The sequence below is a fragment of the Apteryx mantelli genome, chromosome 1 (genome assembly GCF_036417845.1).
Source record: "Apteryx mantelli isolate bAptMan1 chromosome 1, bAptMan1.hap1, whole genome shotgun sequence".
In the NCBI taxonomy this organism is placed as follows: Eukaryota; Metazoa; Chordata; class Aves; order Apterygiformes; family Apterygidae; genus Apteryx; species Apteryx mantelli.
The window spans coordinates 154,901,645-154,920,099 of NC_089978.1; the positions used below are offsets into that span (position 1 = coordinate 154,901,645).

The window sequence follows — 18,455 nt, forward strand, 5'->3', positions numbered from 1 at the left end:
CTGGCTGTAGTTAAAAAAAAAAAAAAAAGTACTCTTCTTGCAGGGCTAGTTTCCTCCCAGCTTAGAGCGCCAAATATTTCAGTAAGATCTCAAACCAGTGGCTGCACCAGTGTAAGTCAGAGCAAAGCAGCAGGACCATCTCTTTGGCAACAATGATCTCTTAAATCAACTGTAACTGCACCCCAAGTAACATTAAAGATTTGTAACCCCAAGATAATTTTTAATGTGTTCATTAGTTCATTACCGTTCAAAAAGACGAGCTACAATATGCAATGCCCACTTCTTGCATTTCCACCACACCAGCTCTGGCCTATCATCTTCATCAATTTGCAAAGTCTCCTATAAATAAATAAATTTATTTTAAATTAATTGTGTGCACTCTTGAGAAAAATTATGTTTTAAACATTCCTTACTTCTGAGTATACCAATATAAATTCATAGCATTGAGTAAAGCTTTGGTTCTATTAACAGTCGTACAACATTCAGGAATTTTTAATATCTTAACTGGACAATAAAACTGTGTATGTGCAAAACCCATACAATGCCTGTACTTTTAATTTTCAAAATGACAGACCTTCAAAAAACTGAAACTCTCACATATACTTAAATAATATACAATAGCTAGGACTTTTGCTTAAAAATGAAGCATACTATTCACCCAAAGCTACATACCCTAATCATATATTAACACAAAAGCTATTAAAATGATGCTAAGGTTGTGAAATATACTTCTAAAACTTGGGAAATATCAGTTAATGTTGCACACACCCAAGAACTGAATTACTGTTTTTATTTTGTTCTTCAAGAAAAGTAGAGAATGGATGAAGAAAAAGTCAGACAGAGACAAATGATGCGTTTGTGATGAGCTTTTGCTTCTTGTTTGAGAGAAACTGGTTAAAATGTTTGGAAACTTTCAAAATATCCAAGACTGGAATTTATATATTATCACTGCCTAAGATATTGAAACTATGACAGCCTACATGATCTTCCCGCATTTACGTCAGAAACAGCGCTTAAAAATAAGAATCTTAAATAGATGACGTCTTAAAAAAAGAACACTTAGAAAATCTTCACACAGATTGTTCCTCAAATGCCAGTACCCAAGTATTAAAAGTCTTTAGCAAACCAAATCTTACAGGAGGCACATTTCTATCAATGATAGTACGGAAGATCTCCATCCACTGAGTCATCGTCTGGTTATTCACCAACTGGAGTGGCAATGCATACTGAAATAAGAAAAGAAAACACAGTCATGAAATACTAATTTTCTCTGAAGAAGGTAGATGTTTCTATAGTATGTACATCCCCAGGAACACCAGGTTTTAAGTAAAACTAAAACTAATTATGTTTTCAATAACTGATTTCAATACTACTCTAATCATATCCTTGTTAGTACAATTGACAGAGGAATTTCTCAGCAGACACTATTTCTGAAAGTCCCTTGGCCTCAGAATTTACTGATTCTTTTTGTTTCTTCCCCTTCTTCATAATAGCCCAGCTCACTTTTAGGGACCACCGCAGTGTCACAGAGTTTTGGAAAACCAATAGCATTTTAGTAAATGTACTCTATTTTGCATTACTATCTAATAAATTTTATTTCTCTACAAAATCCAAAGCAACGCAACAATATTCAGCCAAGCATTTGGAAAATAAAATGTGATCTTTGGTTCCCTTTAATCCTTCTCCCATATAAAAACAAATTATTTTAGCTTTTTAATCCCCAGTAAGATCTTTCAGGCTGCTCCTTATACATATGATCTTGTTCTACTTCTCATTCACTAAGAGTACCTCCTTCACCAAACTCATCTCTGTAGAAGGTATGTGACTCAACAAATAATTTCTACCAAATTTTTAGAAGATCATGAGAAATGCCACCTACTGAAAAGCAGCCCTAGTTGACAGTAATACTACAATATGCACTACTGCCACTTTCAGGGGCTAAACAGCACAAACTAGGTACTCGTATATTTTCTATCAGATTACAAGTGACTGCCAGTTTTGAAAAAATAGGAACATTCCTCCAGCAAGCTTATAGGCAGGATGTGCATAAGTACCTAAGTTCTTTAAAAGTTTAATCTGGAGGATCATGTGACCAATTTTTAACCAGAAGAATCTATAAAGGTCATATTTTTATAGAAGATATTTATTGCAAATTTTTCCCATCAAAACTGGTATTCAACCACACCCATGTGTGCACTGAAGGGGATTGCTGTTCCCAGCAAAGTAAAATTTTGGTTTTCCTGTACACAGATGCCAACCTGAACAAGAGCATAGAAGATTTTTAAAATTTGTTTCTGAAGCAGTACAGAGTAATGGGAGTTATCAGGCAGAAGCTGTATCATCTGCTGCTGAATCCGAGGCAAAAATATTTGCATTGCTGCTATGAGAGGATCTCGTTCCTCTGCTTTCTTGTATCTGAAAGGAAACAAAAAGATTGGTCAAGGTCTATACAGTGGAAGTTCTAAAGCCTATTCCCCACCAGCAATTTAATTACTGTACCCTAAAAAAATTAATATCCAGCACTCACTCAATCACTCCCCCCTCCTCCAGCTCCCATCTCACAGTTCAAACAATTTGTGTAATTCTCTAGCCTATAAATAGAGAAATTAAAAACAACAAAAGTTACCTCATGTAAATGCACCTACTGGAAGGAAGGATTAATGTTCTTTGCTACTGGATTGTAAACTCATAGGAGCAGGGACTTGGATTTCTCTGACATTCATATTGGTGCCACATCCATATTGGATGATGAACAAATAGGAGTGAACAGCCTTTGAAAGGGAAAGACAACTCCTTTGTTTTATCAAGATTCTCCCTTTCTCCATTTATACTTCTTTTGTATAGTTTATACATATGTTTTTAACACCAGATAATTTTAAAAATGAGTGAGAGGGCTCATTAAGCTTCTGCTAATGTATGCTTAGCAGATCTAGACTATGAGGAAAATGGTATAGATAACAGAACATAGGACTATGTGACAAAGACAGTACTACATTCATGACATAAAAATAAAAAGTAATTTGCATTCATATATCCAGCATTTGGGGAACCTTCAAACAACAGAAGTTATAAACATTTAAGAAATCTTTCACAGATGGGTTAAATAGGATCAAAAGTTCAAAGTCTCAAGAAAAAAATGTCAGCAAACTTGTATAGATTATTGCTGGATTCTCTGCTTTCACTGATGATACAAAGATGATGAATAGTTTTCATTTATTTGCAGGAAAGGAAGCATGTGACAATTATTAATTCCCATTCTCCATCTGAATTCCTTGTAGAAGTGCTGGTGCTCTTAAGAATTTCATTCTCAGTAATCAGCCAAAAACAAAAGTGCTGACTCCTGGTATACTGATGGACATCAACTTACTCATAAGTCTTCACCAGCTGATACAGGCACAGGAGGCTCCCAAGCCAACTCGCACTGTTCTGAGACTGCAAGTAGTAGCCTATCTTGTCTACCACAGCCGTCCAATGGCCAGGAAAGTCATGTTTAATGATAGCACGGAGGCACATTGTCAGCTGGGCTCTAGAGCAGGAGAGGGAAAAAAAAAAACCAAAAAACACATTGTAAAGTAAATAAGATTATTGTTATATCGTTTAATATTAAAGGATTGATACCAAATCTTGGTTTAATGGCTACAATATACATATTATATCATATATACCACACATATTTTGACAGCACTGAAAGCATTCTGGGAGATGGCAGAGGAAAAGCAAGGAAAAAAAATCCCAGAGGATTTAACTTTAAGGAAGAAACTAATTTCAGGATATTTTAGCTACTTTTTCTCTCTTCCTCCTTACTCTCCACACCTACCAGGCAGTATTTAAAAAAATAACTTGCTTACAAAACCAGCTAGCTTTGTCCTTTGAAAATGAATGCTCACACTTTTACATGCTTATGAGGTTGAAAGCAACCAGAAAAACATGAATTTGTACATTTTTATTAAGCAATACTAGTTTGTGTTATGATCCAAGTCAGGATTTCCTCATAAAATTATGGTTTTTCTGAGATCTTCTAGAACAGCACTTCTCAACCTCTGAGGAAAACAAAGAGCAAATGAGGTAAAACATCATACCATTCCTCTCCCTCCATATACCTTCAGAGGTCACCCACTATGGTGTGGGAAGACAGGATTTTTAATTGACTGAAGTGAGGGTTGAGAGGCATTACACTAGAAGTTGTAAATGCTCTTAGCTTTGCCAAAGGATAAAAAAAAAAAAGTCTGCAAAAATATAATTTCTTATATATTTAGTCTTCCTTAGGTATCCTCTTGCAGTCCATCACATAAAGAACGACTGTCTCAAATCGGTTCAATAAGAGACTTTCCACCTACTGATCCTTTCAGCTTTGTACAAACTTACCTTCCCCCTCAAGCCTTTGGAGTTTGTGCTTCTTGCTGATTTGGTTTCTTCTCCCTCCCTATTCTCACAAGCAGACAGTGAAAATATCAATATCACAGCATCATACTAGTTATAATAAAGTTTCTTTGACATTTTTACCCATCTGGCAAATCTACAGGCTCCTACACAGTATTTAAAAACCCATATTTCATTTAACGTGATTGTCACAGGGTTTTCAACAATCCTTTCAGATGTAGATTGTCACTGCAATGTCAGGACATTTTGAGTATCAGGTTGTGAAAAGATGCCTGAACTAATTTGCCAAAAACTCCTCAAACGTCTATTATTGTGTGTTCTTTTGGATGAACTTAATATTGGTAATTATGATATGATGGTATGGGAAACTACACGCCTTTATTACATTATGGCAGAAATGACACAAGCTTCCTTATATTGTAGCGCAATCTTGGCAAGGAGCAACTATGTGTTTTAGTGGGGATTCTAATCATCTAAGTTAGAGAGTGTAAGAAAAGCTGAACTGGAAAAGATGTTTTAGTTCATTTTCTTGTCCCAGAGCAGGACCATTTATATCCCAAGCATTCCTGAAAGGTGTCTGTATAATCTATTCATACAGACCTCCAGTGATTGAGACTCTATAGCAACCTAATATATTAACAATGCTTCATTATTTTTTATTTAGAGGGTTTTCCCTAATTCTAATTTCAGTCCATCACTAATTTTCCTGATAAGACTGCTGACAAAAAAAAAAAAGGCGTCTTTGGGCACCTGGCAGGTGGAGAGGAGGAGAGATTTTCTTCCGGTTTTCAAGGATGAACATCCATACACTAGAGACTAATTCCATCCTATCAGCCTCATTTTACTTAGAGTGGTGAACAATCACAAATCGTAGTAAGTCTGTGAATCTTAACTATTCTTCCAGTAAAAGGAGAGCAGCATTTCTTCATTTTCCTAAATCTTAAGAAGAATGCTAAACACATTTAAAAAACTGGGATTACATACAGAAGTTGCAAAAGCAATTGAGAAAAGGGCTACTAGAAAAAACAGATCTTGGACAGTATTTCTCTGAATGGGTAATTCTGCATTCCACATTGACAGCAAACAGAGGGCTATCAGCCAAATAGACAGGATATCACTAGAGCAAGTTTTAGAAGCTGCTTTAAACTGCACCATAAAAGGATAAAACACATCAGTGCTCTTAGCCAGGTTAATACATTTCTGAAAAATAAGTGCACATAAATATGCTAAAATGGATTATTGTCATTATTATTATTATTATTATTACATTTCCAAAATAAGTAGACACTTTATTTCTCAAGAAATTAAGATTCGCACATTAACTAAATCTAGACCAGTAGGTCTGAAAACCTGACCTTTAGAAATATTTCTGCTTAACATAACATACCTCACTAAGTCAGGAGAACGAATTATTCCTTCTACAATGTTATCACGAATCTGTTGACGATCATTTTCATGAATATTGAATGGAAACACTGCTTCTCCAGGAGGTGGTTCACGGTCTGGCCAGTACTGTGTTACCATGTTCTTTAGGTAAATGGCAGCTAAGTATAAGCATTGTGGAAATAATAATTTAAATTTAATTCTACACAATCTCCACATTACTCTGTGCTTAACATGTAGTACAACTGAAAGTAGAAAAATGAGTAGAAAAGACGACTAGAAACCACTACAGGTTAACAATTATAAGCACTAAGCACAGCTGAGTCAGAAAACTGTTTTTTCATCATTACAGACATCAGGCTTAAGTGCCTCGTATTAAACTGAATGGAGCAGTATTTCTGTCAGCTTCAATTGGGGTATATTCTTCATTGCAACAGTCTTGCATATGGACATAATATTTTATCATTCTAGACAAGCAAACAAAAATCTACTTATCTACATTTTTACTCACCCTCACGATAACTACTCAGGTTCAGTAAGTGAAGTTTTGAAAGATTCATTTAAACAAACCATGGCACACACAGATAGGACATTTTGCTTGGGGAAATGCCCAGTATGAAACTGGCACACAGCCTACCTTCTTTTCGGACAGAAATGTTTGTTGTAAATTCCCTAAGCTTTATCTCAATATTAGGATTTCCCATAACCCTTTAGAATTGTTCCTGACTATCTCACATGCAACACCATGAAAAATAAAGTTAATCTTCAACTGAAAGTAAGCAGCATTTATGCCTCAAAATACTAAAATGCCTGTAGATGTTTTTTAGCAAACACAGGAAACATGGTGTAAGATATTAAAGGAATGTTCATAAAAAACTGTTATCCCTTTACTCTTTTGGTTGATTACTGACTAGGGACTTAAAGTATAAATAAGATATCCTTGGGTACAATCATTTTTCTTGATTATGACAAATTACAGAGTATGAAAATATTTAGTTTGTTTGTAAAATATTTAATAGGAGAAAAAGGAAAAACAGTTCTTTTTTTATGACATGCCAGAATATTCAGACAAAAGCCAAGTCCAGAAAGACCAGCCCAGGATTTTAATTTACTTTGTCCACAGATCATGATGGTGTGCAAATTCTTGGCTTTTTACAAAATCCCAGTGAAATCTATTGAATTACAAATTTAGTTTAAATGTACTTTTCTATTTTACACCCCCACTCTGTAAAAATGCTGAATTATGTTCTACGTACTTGCTTGTTTTTTAAGGAATGATACTAAAATGAGATTTTTCATTATTATTTCATCATTTCATTTTTATTATTTTATGAAAATGGCCTTATGGATTCTGGATTAAGCATCAAACTTTACCCTAGAATGGTTTAACAATGCCATTCAAAGTTGGATTCTCTTTGATAATATACACGCCAGCATGACAAACAGCATATGTCAGCATGCTTCAACACACTCAGGGGATTAATAGAATCTGTGCAGAAAAAACAGTGCTTCTACGGGAAATGCTTTTCCATAGGATAGAAACAGAACTGTGAATGAAGCAATACTCATCTTCTTCAAAAAGCTGAATATTTTCTATATCTGTAAAAAATATTGCATAGGAGTAGTTAAAATAGATTATGAGAATTTAGAATCTGATCCTACACTAATGCATGCCCTAAAGTTAACTACATCTCCACACCTGACATCACATACTGTTAGGCAATCTTTCTAGAGGTGCTCAGATTGTAAGTTTATGACTTACTTTTGATGTGGCCTTCCTTCATATCTACTTTTGTGAGTGGACACCATAGATACTAACTAAGCATACTCGGGTGCCCTTGATCTATAAACTATGTTTTCACTTTTTAAAAACTTACACTTTTCTAGGAAAAAGGATTAAAACAGAGAAACACTCGTTCAAATGAGATCCACTTTTTTTTTTTTTTTTAAACACCTTCTCCTCTTGGCTTTGTCACTGTTCCTGAGAAGAAAGGAGAATGCCTAAGGCTCCCTGGATACTGAGATTTGACCAGAAATCATTCTCTTTTAATAACAATATTACGGTAATCCAGTAGGGATCACTACAAACACAGGGAAGCCAAAGCAAAACTCTGTCCTATACCCATGGTTTTATCTGACCTTTATATAGGAAGGAAATGATGCAGAAAAGCTGCCCTGCTAAGTCTTTACATTTCCATGGTCAGAACAAACACAAAGTTGCTTACATCACAACAGCTCAATACTCTGTTGTAATAACAAACAGATTGACTTTATCTTTAAATAAAATTAAACAAGAATTTTAGCTCACCTGCTTGACGTACTGGAAATTCAACTTGATCTGATACTATGATTTGCAGTAGACTTGGAGCAAAATTGATGATCTTATAGGACTGAAATACATACAAAACAGTTAGTAAATCACTGTATTTAAAGAGGACTGTATTACCAAAAGCTGAATAAGAAATACAAATTAAGAATTTTGTACAGTGTTGACTATCCTCATGAAGTATGAAAGAAAGGTTTTGGCACCTGGATTTCCCAAATCAGCAGCATTCCAAATAATTACTTGTAAAAATGGAGCATATAATGGCACATAGGTGGAAGAAGTAACGTGACAAAGCTCTTATTAACAATAGTCAATATTTAAATAATTCTAACTATGCATAATGAGAAGCATTACATATCCATCTTTGAATTATTTAACTTAACCACAATGGATTGTGGTAATAGAAATACTGAATTTTGAAGGGATTTAAAAAATAATTTAAAATTATTTTCAAGTATAAATAGCATCTACATGAGCCATGTGTTATCCAGCTATTTTTTAACTAACTGGATGTATAGTGCATGACAACAGAAAAAACAGAAATTGGGGAAATATAGTGGAATAACCATTTTTAATTAAAACCAAGTGTAGACAGATAACTTTTCAAAACCCACAACTTTTCTGGGAACTTTTCAAACACCGCATTAGCTGCACAGCTGAAGAATTTCAAAGAGAAAACAATGCTCACAACTTCTGAGCAAAGCACACCAGATTTAAAAGATGTGAAAATCTGATAGTATTATACCGCTGTCACTCAACAGGGGTCCTTCAATGTGAAGAATCATTGACTCAGCATGGTGCAGTTACTGCTAAGCCTTGGCAACATCAGTAGTTACTAGCAGGTCAGATCTTTCATCATTAGATCCATGAGCTTGATGTTCAAAGACAGATGTTTCTTAGGGGCTAGATGACAGAAGTTTTCTCTATTTCGCCTTTTATAGTATTTCTTTTCAACCAGATTACGTCTGGCAGCTCTTTGGTTATTTCCAGAGCTGCACTTCATAGTATACTATATCCTCTCTTAGTGTCTGCATCCAAAAGCTGTGAAATAAGAAGTACGCTCTTCTCTTCATGTGCCCAATTCCTTGACCTAACATTTCCACAAGGTAAAACTACATAGCTTTCATGATGCCATGAGTGTAACATCTGCGCCACAACTCTATCATTCAATAATTTTGCCAAATCACTTAACTTTCTGGCCCTCATTTTACTCATTGTAATGATAGTGTAAGTCTAACTTACTTTGTGCTCATTTGATGTTTACAGAGCAATCTGAGATCCCAGATAAAAGCAGTAATGGCAGATCAAAAGCATACTCTCCTGCAATTCCCTTCTCTGTAAACTTTAGTTACTCATAAGCACTGCTCAAAATAAAATAAAAGCTGTAACAGAAAGCACAGGAACTCCATTCATCTATGGAGGCACTGAAATATTAGCTTTCAAAATCAAGTGGTTGAGGCATACTGAATTCCAAAGACCATCTTTTGATCAAGTATACTGGAGTCCAAAGACTGTTCTTCAATCATTAGAAGGGCAGAATCTCTACAGCATTGGTACGTTCGAACCCACGGGCCTGAGGTGCGCCCTAACAGCCTACAAGCACTCTATGCAACTTCCAGAGATTTAAGGAAAGCACAAGGAATCTCAACAGTGCAGAAAACCAAAAATGCGCACAACCTATAACTGTCTTTTTTCTTCTAAATGGTGCCAATATGCTGTCCTCAGACCCAATCCACACACAGCTTTTACTGCTGCAATTACATTAATTATGAATGCAACCTTTTTTTTTTTTTCCTTTTTTTCTCCTGCAGTAATCCTACCAGTATCACATTCAGGGTGAACACAGTGATAGCAGTATAAATTATTCTTCTTTCTCTATGCAAACAGCTTTTACTGAATCTACATTAAAGACACAGCTACTCCAGGGAGCTTTATTACTACCACTTGTGCTGGCACACAACTGCTATCCCTGATATTTTTCCAGGATATACATACATATGGTTATTTGGCCTGCAGAGTTCATTTTCTCAGCAAGTGCCTGGTGTGACAAAAGACACATTACACAGAAGATACGCACAGTGTCTCAGAGGAGGCCCCGTTCCTACCAGCACACTGTTAGGAGGGCTTCTTCACAAAACATTTGAAATACCAGCACTCCTAACAAGATTGCAGGAGCACAGTATCAAGTTCCCACTAAATCCTTCTATGCCATACTATTATCTTTACTTTTACATTATGATTTTTAACTATGCCCTAGCTTGATCATTCATCCTATAATTCACATTTTCACATAGCATCATCTTCTACCATCTCATTATCAGAAACATGAATGTTGTAGAGATCAGAGTTTGTGTGCCCATTTTAGAAACAAGACACCTGATTCTTTTACATTTGTGAAGCCAAAACACCATAGTGCTCACTTCTGCAGCACCAACCCAGTCAGGAAAATTACCCACTGCTTGCAATTTTCTGAACAGAGGACTTTTCAAAAAGCTGTGTGCAGCAACATTTTTCCCATACCAGCACATTCTCATTGATTTAATTGTCATGCTAATTGTGAACTTGGGATTTATCCTTCCCCTCCTTTGCTTGTGAAAACCATATAACAGGCACCTGGGCAACAGCAACTAAAGCTGTAAGTATCCTGTGAGTAGGTGCAGAACAGTTGTCAAATGTGCATCGTGTACATGGAAAAGACAATGAAGAGATCTCAGAGCTGGATGAGTTCAGCAAGACAGTTATTTGTATTGTTACAGCTGCAGGTGAAATCATACATAACATTTACAAACTGAGAACAGGAGCATCACCAGTCCCACGAAGGGAACACAGAGCTAGCTGCTGATTTTCAAGAGCTGTACACAGGAGCCACAATGAGGCACCAGATGGCTGAAAAAGACCTTCAGCAGAACTCTGATAACACCCTATTTATCTAGCAGCACACTGCTTTGTATGAATTTGTGAATAAATCCATTTGTCTTGCATTTACATTTTAATGATTTGGTAAAACTTTCTATGAATGTTCTGATCAATAAAGGCATGTTTATTTTGAAGGAAAATAAAAAAATTTTTGAAAAATAAACTTTGAAAAACAAATTTTTAAAGAACAATGATTATTTTAAAGCTGTGTAAAACATATACTGACTACTCTTGCATGAATCACAGATCAAAGCAGTTATATTAAAAAAAAATCACATTTAATTTCCATTGAAATTAAGACGAAGGGATACAGCGATGTGCAAGGCTAGCAGCTAAGCTGGAAGAGGCATACAGCTAAGCACTGAGAAGATATCACTAGGTATATTTAAAGCAATGACCGAGGAAATGCGTATGGCCCCAGGTGTCTTGTTCCATCTGTGTTCACTGCCTCAGGATCTGTACACTGGAGCTATATGTTTCCCTGCACTCTGTTCGTCCTTTTGCCTTTGGTCTAACATGCAATTCTTCCACTCCTCAACATCACAGCTGCACTCTTCAAAACACATCCTTTTGTGCCTATTTCCTCTTCCATTTCATCTTACATGCAACAGATGCCATCCAAGAAAGCCTCAGATGGGTCACTGAAAAACAGCAAGATGAACGCCATTACACATAAAGAATACAAGGAGAGATAAGCAAGAAAAATACGTACAAAATTGGATCAAATGGCTCCCCCAATGGATCCCTCTAAAGCAAATACTTTTCAAAGTTAATATTTAGATGTGGCTCCCAGGATATCATTCATTATATGCTACTAAATCTATTTCAATAACTGTTATTCTTGCATCTTGCTTGTTGCAACATCAAACGCCTAAAGCAAGCAGCTACTCAGTAGTCACATTTGTCAGTAATCTTCCCGCTATAGTAATAGCAACCACTGGGGCTGACTGCAGAATGGCAGGGGAAGATATTTCTTCCTCTGCAGGACAACAACAACAACAACAAAAAAAGGAGTCTTCTATCTAGTTCTGCAAGCCAAATCAAGACCATCTTTCTCTGTCAGCAGTAAACAAGATCTCCTTCTTTTTAATCTCTGAATCCAAGTATGGCACCTAAAAAATGGCTTTTCAGCTCTTGAATTAAAAAAATCAAGGCACATTTTTGTTCATAAAGATAAATACACAGGGGAAAAAAATGTAGCCTGAATATCTAGGCAATTAACTGTTTGCAAAGATTATTTTAAGGCTTTCATGTATTTGAGTTGAATGTTCTACTATATGTTTTACTGAGCTTTATTTTCTGCTTGCTATGCACTGAAAATGTGTTACTTTTAAACTCTATCAGTCTTTTTTACACTTGGGAATATTTTTGCAGTTGCTAATAGTATTCTCTTGTTTTTTAATTAGCAGTCACAGACAGGTTGTTAAAATAAGATAGAACTTCCAAAGACACTTCCTTCTTTCCCTGCCTACATGCAAAATCATTGTTTTGGGAGGGAGGAAAAAAAGCACACAGTGTTTCCACACACAGTGAAGATAAAGATGCATAAGAACACTCACCTGAGCTTCCTTCCTCTGTGGGTTCTGTTGCTGAACTCCTCCAGTCTCGAATAAACTCTGCTTTCCACAGAATTTCTAACATGCAAGTCAACCTTCCCATAAAATTTGTTTTGAGTATGAATATCTGAAATTCCTTCCTCTTGGTAACATGAGATGGTTATTGAAACTTTCACAGTGGCCTTAAGATCCCTGACTGCTACGATACCAGCTCAGCAAAGATGTGGAAGAAATGGAAGGAAGACTAATTTTATTCTGGACTCTTCTGCTTTTTGGCAGTCTTGTCACACTTTCTCTTCTCCCAGCACTGCTCACCAGTTCCTGTCAAAGCCAAATTCTGCGACTCCTTCTAAATGTTTGAAGAAACATCTGTATTTCTGCCACTGTGTTCACACTGTCCCCTTTGTCACAGGCCAAAGAAATGTATGACAGCAGGTTGAGCCAATGAAGATTAACATACAAAAATTGTAATGGTAATCCTATCTGAATTGGAATCAGTCAGAAATGATTTTGTATGTTCACATGATCAGACAATAACACTGCACCATATTCCAAGAACTGATGCACAGAAGCAATATTTAGCCATTACAATTTTTTTAAACAACAAAAACCTAAAGTCAACGAGCCAGACCAAAGAAGAATAAAAGCCTAGAACAGATATCAAAGAGGCATTATAGACAAGGAGGTGTATGGAAATCCAGTATCTTTCTTTGATATAATAATTGACTGTTCTAGTAAGTACAGTGTGATAAATATGTTCCTAAACTGCAGACCAACTATGTGACAGAACTGAGAAAAAAAAAAAGAAAAAGAAAAAAAGAGGGGGATGGAAAGATGAGTACATTTAGAAAAACAACAGGCTAACAGGGAAATGACAGTGGTTATGTGACAGAAATTACTGATCTGACAGGAAATTACTACTCTAGTTTATCAAGAATCACATTTCAGATCAATCCCACATTTGCATCTGTGCTCAGGTCACTGAGAGAAGTGAAGTTGTCTGATGACAGAGAAGTTGCAGGCATCACTAGAGGGGAAAGATTAGAAAAATTCTACAAAGAACTGAATGATCTTTAGAACTAGAGCAACAGAAATGGAATGGAATAACAGGACAAAGTACAAGGTCATGCACTCAAGGACTAATAGGAATTTCTACTAAAAGCTCGAAGCTTGTTAGTGAGGAACAACCACAGGAAAAAAGGACCTAGGGATATTAAGTGATAACAGATATATAGACCTTTAACATGAAGAAGATACCTCATTTGATAAATGTAGTTCTAGCATGTATCAGTGGCATTGAGCATGAGGCTACCTAGAATGCTGTGAACATAGATGACCAGATTTGCACAAGAATGATTAATTCAAAGGGAAACAAGTGCAGAGCAGAGCTGCGCTCTCATATAATTAGATTTTATAAATCCAATTTTATGATAAGGCAAAGGAAATATAGCTTATTGAAGCTAGGAAAATATAGGCTGCTGGGACCACAATTTTCTGTACTAATATGTCAGGGTGGGCACCAAGGGCTGAAGAAACCTCTTCTAGGTAAGAGACAGGATTGGCACAAACAGACACAAATGGACCACAAATTAATTTAGGTTGGAAAATGACATTCATTTCTAGCTATGAGAGGAAGAAAGTTCACAAACAACCTTCCAATAAAAATAATACAGGCAAATCAATAGTAATTTTTAAATGGAATCTTCATTCCATTTCTGAATGCAGTTGGATGATAACCCAGAAGGTAAACAGCAACTTCATCAGTTTAGCTGCAACTTTACACAGGTGCATAAACATACAGAATAGAACAGCAGGTATTTTCAGACACACTGGTGACTTTTTACAGGTAGACAAGTTTTCATTCACTTTAACTCCATTCAGCAGAGTTCAACATTGTAACCATATTAGGGAGTCAGGACTATTTTAAGATTGTCATTAAAGGACTCTCTGTATTGGTTCAAGCAATGAAGTGTCTACACAGAGACTAGTACCAGTAGGTTCTGTACAGTGTGGGAAAATCCAGATACTAACTGGATTCAAAATTGAAAGTAAATGCACACTGTGTATGGGCTAACACAAGACAAGTTTCACCTCAACTCTTCAGTGTATATCAGGAGCAGCACCGCTTTAGCTATTGCAGAGAATAAAGGTGACCCACTGTTTTGTTTGGACAAGTCTTGTATTACCACTTTAAGCTTTTTTTTTTTTTCTAGAACAATGTAAAAGTTAGAACAGCATCTGGATTCCAGTATTTCCAGGAACAGTTACATGTCAACACTATCATGAGCTACATGGAAGTCTGACACATTGCTTTGAAGTCTTGCTTCAAAAGCACTGAAAGGCTGCAAGATGTCAAAGGCTGGCAGTAGTGACATTCTTCAGAAAGAGTTGTGTTCCACTCATCCAAAAATTCATGTAAAATGCAACACTGCATCACTACATCATATCAGTCAGACATATCACACTCCATTTAGTAACAGGAAGCCTATACAATAATAGGTATGTCTTAATTTCAAGACTCATTTTTTATGATCATTAGAGAACAGAAATTGTGTCAACTATTTTAAATAAAAAACTCTTTTACAAGCTGTTCTCGATAAATACACTTGCAATCTTGAAACTAAACCCTGGGTCTTTCACAAGGATGGCATTATCCATCACATGGCTTTAAAACATTGTACATACTGTGATCTCAAAACTCTTGCAAACTTTTCTTGAGCCTTATAATACTTATAAGTAATGGTAAAATGATAACATTAGGAGTGCAACCCAGGAATCTGGACAGCTGCTTCTTTGTTCTAATCCTGCCAAACAAGCAACAGTTTATTGTTGTAGTTTTGATTCCTGTGCAACAGGCTGCTGACAGATATATTTATTTTTAATTTCCCCCTCAATCCTTAATACTAAAAATAAAAATAAACACTGAGCTTTTTTTTTAATGTGAGACATTTTTAAAGTAACTATGCCAAATAAAGAAAAAAGGTTTGCATGTTCATCTAGCTATTCCCTAGAGCATTCTCAATGCCCAGCACTTAATCCATCGATTTAGTAAAGGAACTTGCCAACCGCTAAAGTAAGGATTAGTTACATGCAATTCAGAAGGCGTTTTAAGTTGCCTGAATAGAAAATTAAGCCGGGGTAGCAAGTCTGAAGTAGCACTAATTCCCGATAGCCAGTCTGACCATTTTGTTAACACATAAACAAAGTGCAAAATCAAAGTTTTTTTTCCAGTATGATCTGTCACGCATTCCATGAAATTGTATACGTTACGGCATTATTAATGCCGTGCAAGAGAACTTCTTTTTACTTCCCCCTCCCCCCCCAATCGAAATGTCCACATCGCGATTGCGGCCACCGTTTTGATGGGGCGCAAACACTACATTAGCTGCGGGACCTCGTGATGTGTCACCCGCAAAAAAAAACCCGAGTATCTCACTAGCATCTCACGAGTCTTTCTCACGATTTTACGTAGCAGGCTGCTGCACGAGGCAAGCCCGCGGCTGGCGGCAGCTCCCGCCGGGGGCCGGGCCGCGGGCACCCGCCGCCACCGCCGGCCGCGGGGGGGGAGGGGGGACCCCGCGCCGCCCCGCACCCGCGGAGCCGCGGCCCGCCCCGCCGCACGGCTGCCGGGCGGGCCGCTGACAGCCGGCGCGGCGGCAGCTAACGGCCCCAACGGCCGCTTCAGCCGGCGCCGGGGGAGGGCAGCGCGCGGCGACCCCCCCACACGCAGCGCGGGCCCCGGCGGGCGAGGAGGGCCGCCCACCCCCCCGCCGCTGCCCCTGCCGGCCGGGCCGGGCAACCCCGTGTCGCCTGCCGGCCGGGGCGCGGAGCAGCGCAGCGCGGCGCGGCGCGGGGGCAGGGCCTGCCGCCGCGTCCCAGCCCCGGATGCCGGGTCCCCGCTCACCTGATTGAGCTCGTTCTCGGCTGCGATGCGCAGCTTGGGGTCTATGGTGCCCTTGAGAGCCTGGATAATCCTGTTGGGATCCATTCTGCCCTGCTGCCGCCCCGCTCTTTCCTTCCCTGGCCGGTGGGCAGCGCTTCGCCGGGAGGCGGCGGAGGAAGAGGAGCCGCCGCTGCTGCCCCCCCGTACCACAATCACAAGCTCCTGTCCCCCACCCCCCCGGCTCGCGCTCCAGAGCCATTCACCGGTTTGCGACAGCTGGCTATCGGGAAACGGGCACTGCTTTACGGCCACAGCACCGCCTTCTGGCTTCGAAGTGCGATCGGCGACTGGGGGACGCCATGTTGTTGTACGGAAAAAAATCAACTGCAACCGCTCGCAAGGAGCGGGGCTGGGCTTCCAGGCCGCGGCCTCTCCGGAGCCGCGTGGGGGCGGCCATGTTGCGGTACGGCGAGCGGGCTGGCGAAGCCCGCCGCGAGGCGGCGGGGAGCCCGCGCCACCTCGCAGCGGCTGCGGCGCTCGGGCGGGCAGGAAGCGGCCAAGGCACCCCAAAAGCTTCACAGACGTCTTGCTGCCTCACCCACGGCATGGGGGACGTTTCTGGCCCGCTGGGGTCATGTTTCTATACTCCTTCGCTCTTTATCAGCATATATTCACCCTGTGCTTAAAAAAATAAATAAATAAAATCTGCTTTTCCTGCTGACTATGCAATTCACTCCTTTTTCTATTGTTTTTTCAGTTTTGCTATTAGGCTCGGTAAGTGAAGGCTGTGCATATGCCTGTTCAGTACTTGCTGCTACGCAAGTTGTTTGCAGAAGAATTAAAGTGAGCAGACCGAGGCAGTCCAGGTGACAGAAAAGCCAATTCCCTGTTCGTGAACTGAGGGTGTGCACAGTTACGGGGGCACCTGGGGTGTCACCTGCTGCACCAGCATGACGCGCTGCAACCCGCAGGAAGTCACTCCGAAACTTGTCGCATGGAGCTTCCTAAAATGCGTAACGGTATATAGTTGGGACACATAACATTATTTCTGCTATACTTCCGAGCACGTCTGTGTTACTTGTCCTTCATCATATGGACCCTGAAAACTGGTTTGCTTCTGTTAACGGCATTTGCCAGTGAAGGTGGATGGATGGTGCTTACCGCCCAGCTTCTCAGAAATAGATAAACACTTCTAACTACAAGCATTTGCCCTGCCTTGATTCTCCACTTCTTTCCTCCCATTTCTTCTCTTAGATCCTAGAACCAGCAGCTGAACCAAAGGAAGATTTAAACATCTTAGTAGGTATAGGTGTAGCATAACTCTTGAAGGTGCAGTTCATGGACAAACAGGATGCCAGAAAAGCCTCACGACTAATCTAATCTCAATGAGCCAAATAATTCTGTTACTTCTTCCAGTAAAGTTTTACATAATGTTTACAAACCAGAGAGAGATGTGTTATGTGGCAGAAAGGCTATTTGCTGAGTGCTGGAAGAGACAAGCGCAAGGACAATTACAAGATCATACCAAGGTATTATATAGACGCCTGAAGAACACAATTTGACAGTATGTCATTTCAAAATTTATTTCATTACTGCTCAATTAAGAAATAAATAACTTGAAACAGCAGTACTTCCCTCAGCCTGATCTGTACTGAAGAATAATCTTAGCAACCATGAATGCACAGGAGTGGCCATTTATGGTAGGGACAGGATCTCTAACAAAGTGGACTGGAGGGTAATGTTTGCCAAAACATCTTTACTGCCACTGAATAACTTAAGCTCCTAAATTACTTACAAGAAAAATGTTAAAGCATCTAATGCTATAATGATTTCCGACAGGAAATTTTGTTCCCTAATACTAGGTTTGCCTAGATTCAAACAACAATCTAGCTGTAAAATGAATTGCACCTACCCAATATTCACAGACTACGGGCTCTCTTGTGGTTTTCTTCAAATTTTGAAGTGACATAGAAAACTGATTAGTGCTAAGAAGTTCACTTTTCTGTTCTCC

At 38.7% G+C, this 18,455-nt stretch overlaps 1 protein-coding gene and 1 long non-coding RNA gene across 2 annotated transcripts in view; both read right to left on the reverse strand.

The window, feature by feature from the left end:
• Window positions 1-16,804, reverse strand: part of IPO8 (importin 8) — a 47,040-nt gene extending 30,236 nt beyond the window's left edge. The window contains exons 1-7 of the mRNA XM_013947785.2: window positions 16,466-16,804; window positions 8,072-8,153; window positions 5,768-5,924; window positions 3,368-3,526; window positions 2,259-2,415; window positions 1,137-1,226; window positions 245-339 (exon numbers count right to left, since the gene is read on the reverse strand). Coding sequence (XP_013803239.1) covers window positions 245-339; window positions 1,137-1,226; window positions 2,259-2,415; window positions 3,368-3,526; window positions 5,768-5,924; window positions 8,072-8,153; window positions 16,466-16,549 — 824 coding nt within the window. The 5' untranslated portion in view covers window positions 16,550-16,804. The remainder of the gene's footprint in view (window positions 1-244; window positions 340-1,136; window positions 1,227-2,258; window positions 2,416-3,367; window positions 3,527-5,767; window positions 5,925-8,071; window positions 8,154-16,465) is intronic.
• On the reverse strand, window positions 10,811-15,930 carry LOC106488758 (uncharacterized). The gene is made up of 2 exons (XR_001293280.2): window positions 12,565-15,930; window positions 10,811-11,646 (listed from the first exon to the last, which is right to left on the reverse strand). It is a non-coding gene; the product is annotated as an uncharacterized lncRNA (long non-coding RNA).
• Window positions 16,805-18,455: the final 1,651 nt, after the last annotated feature.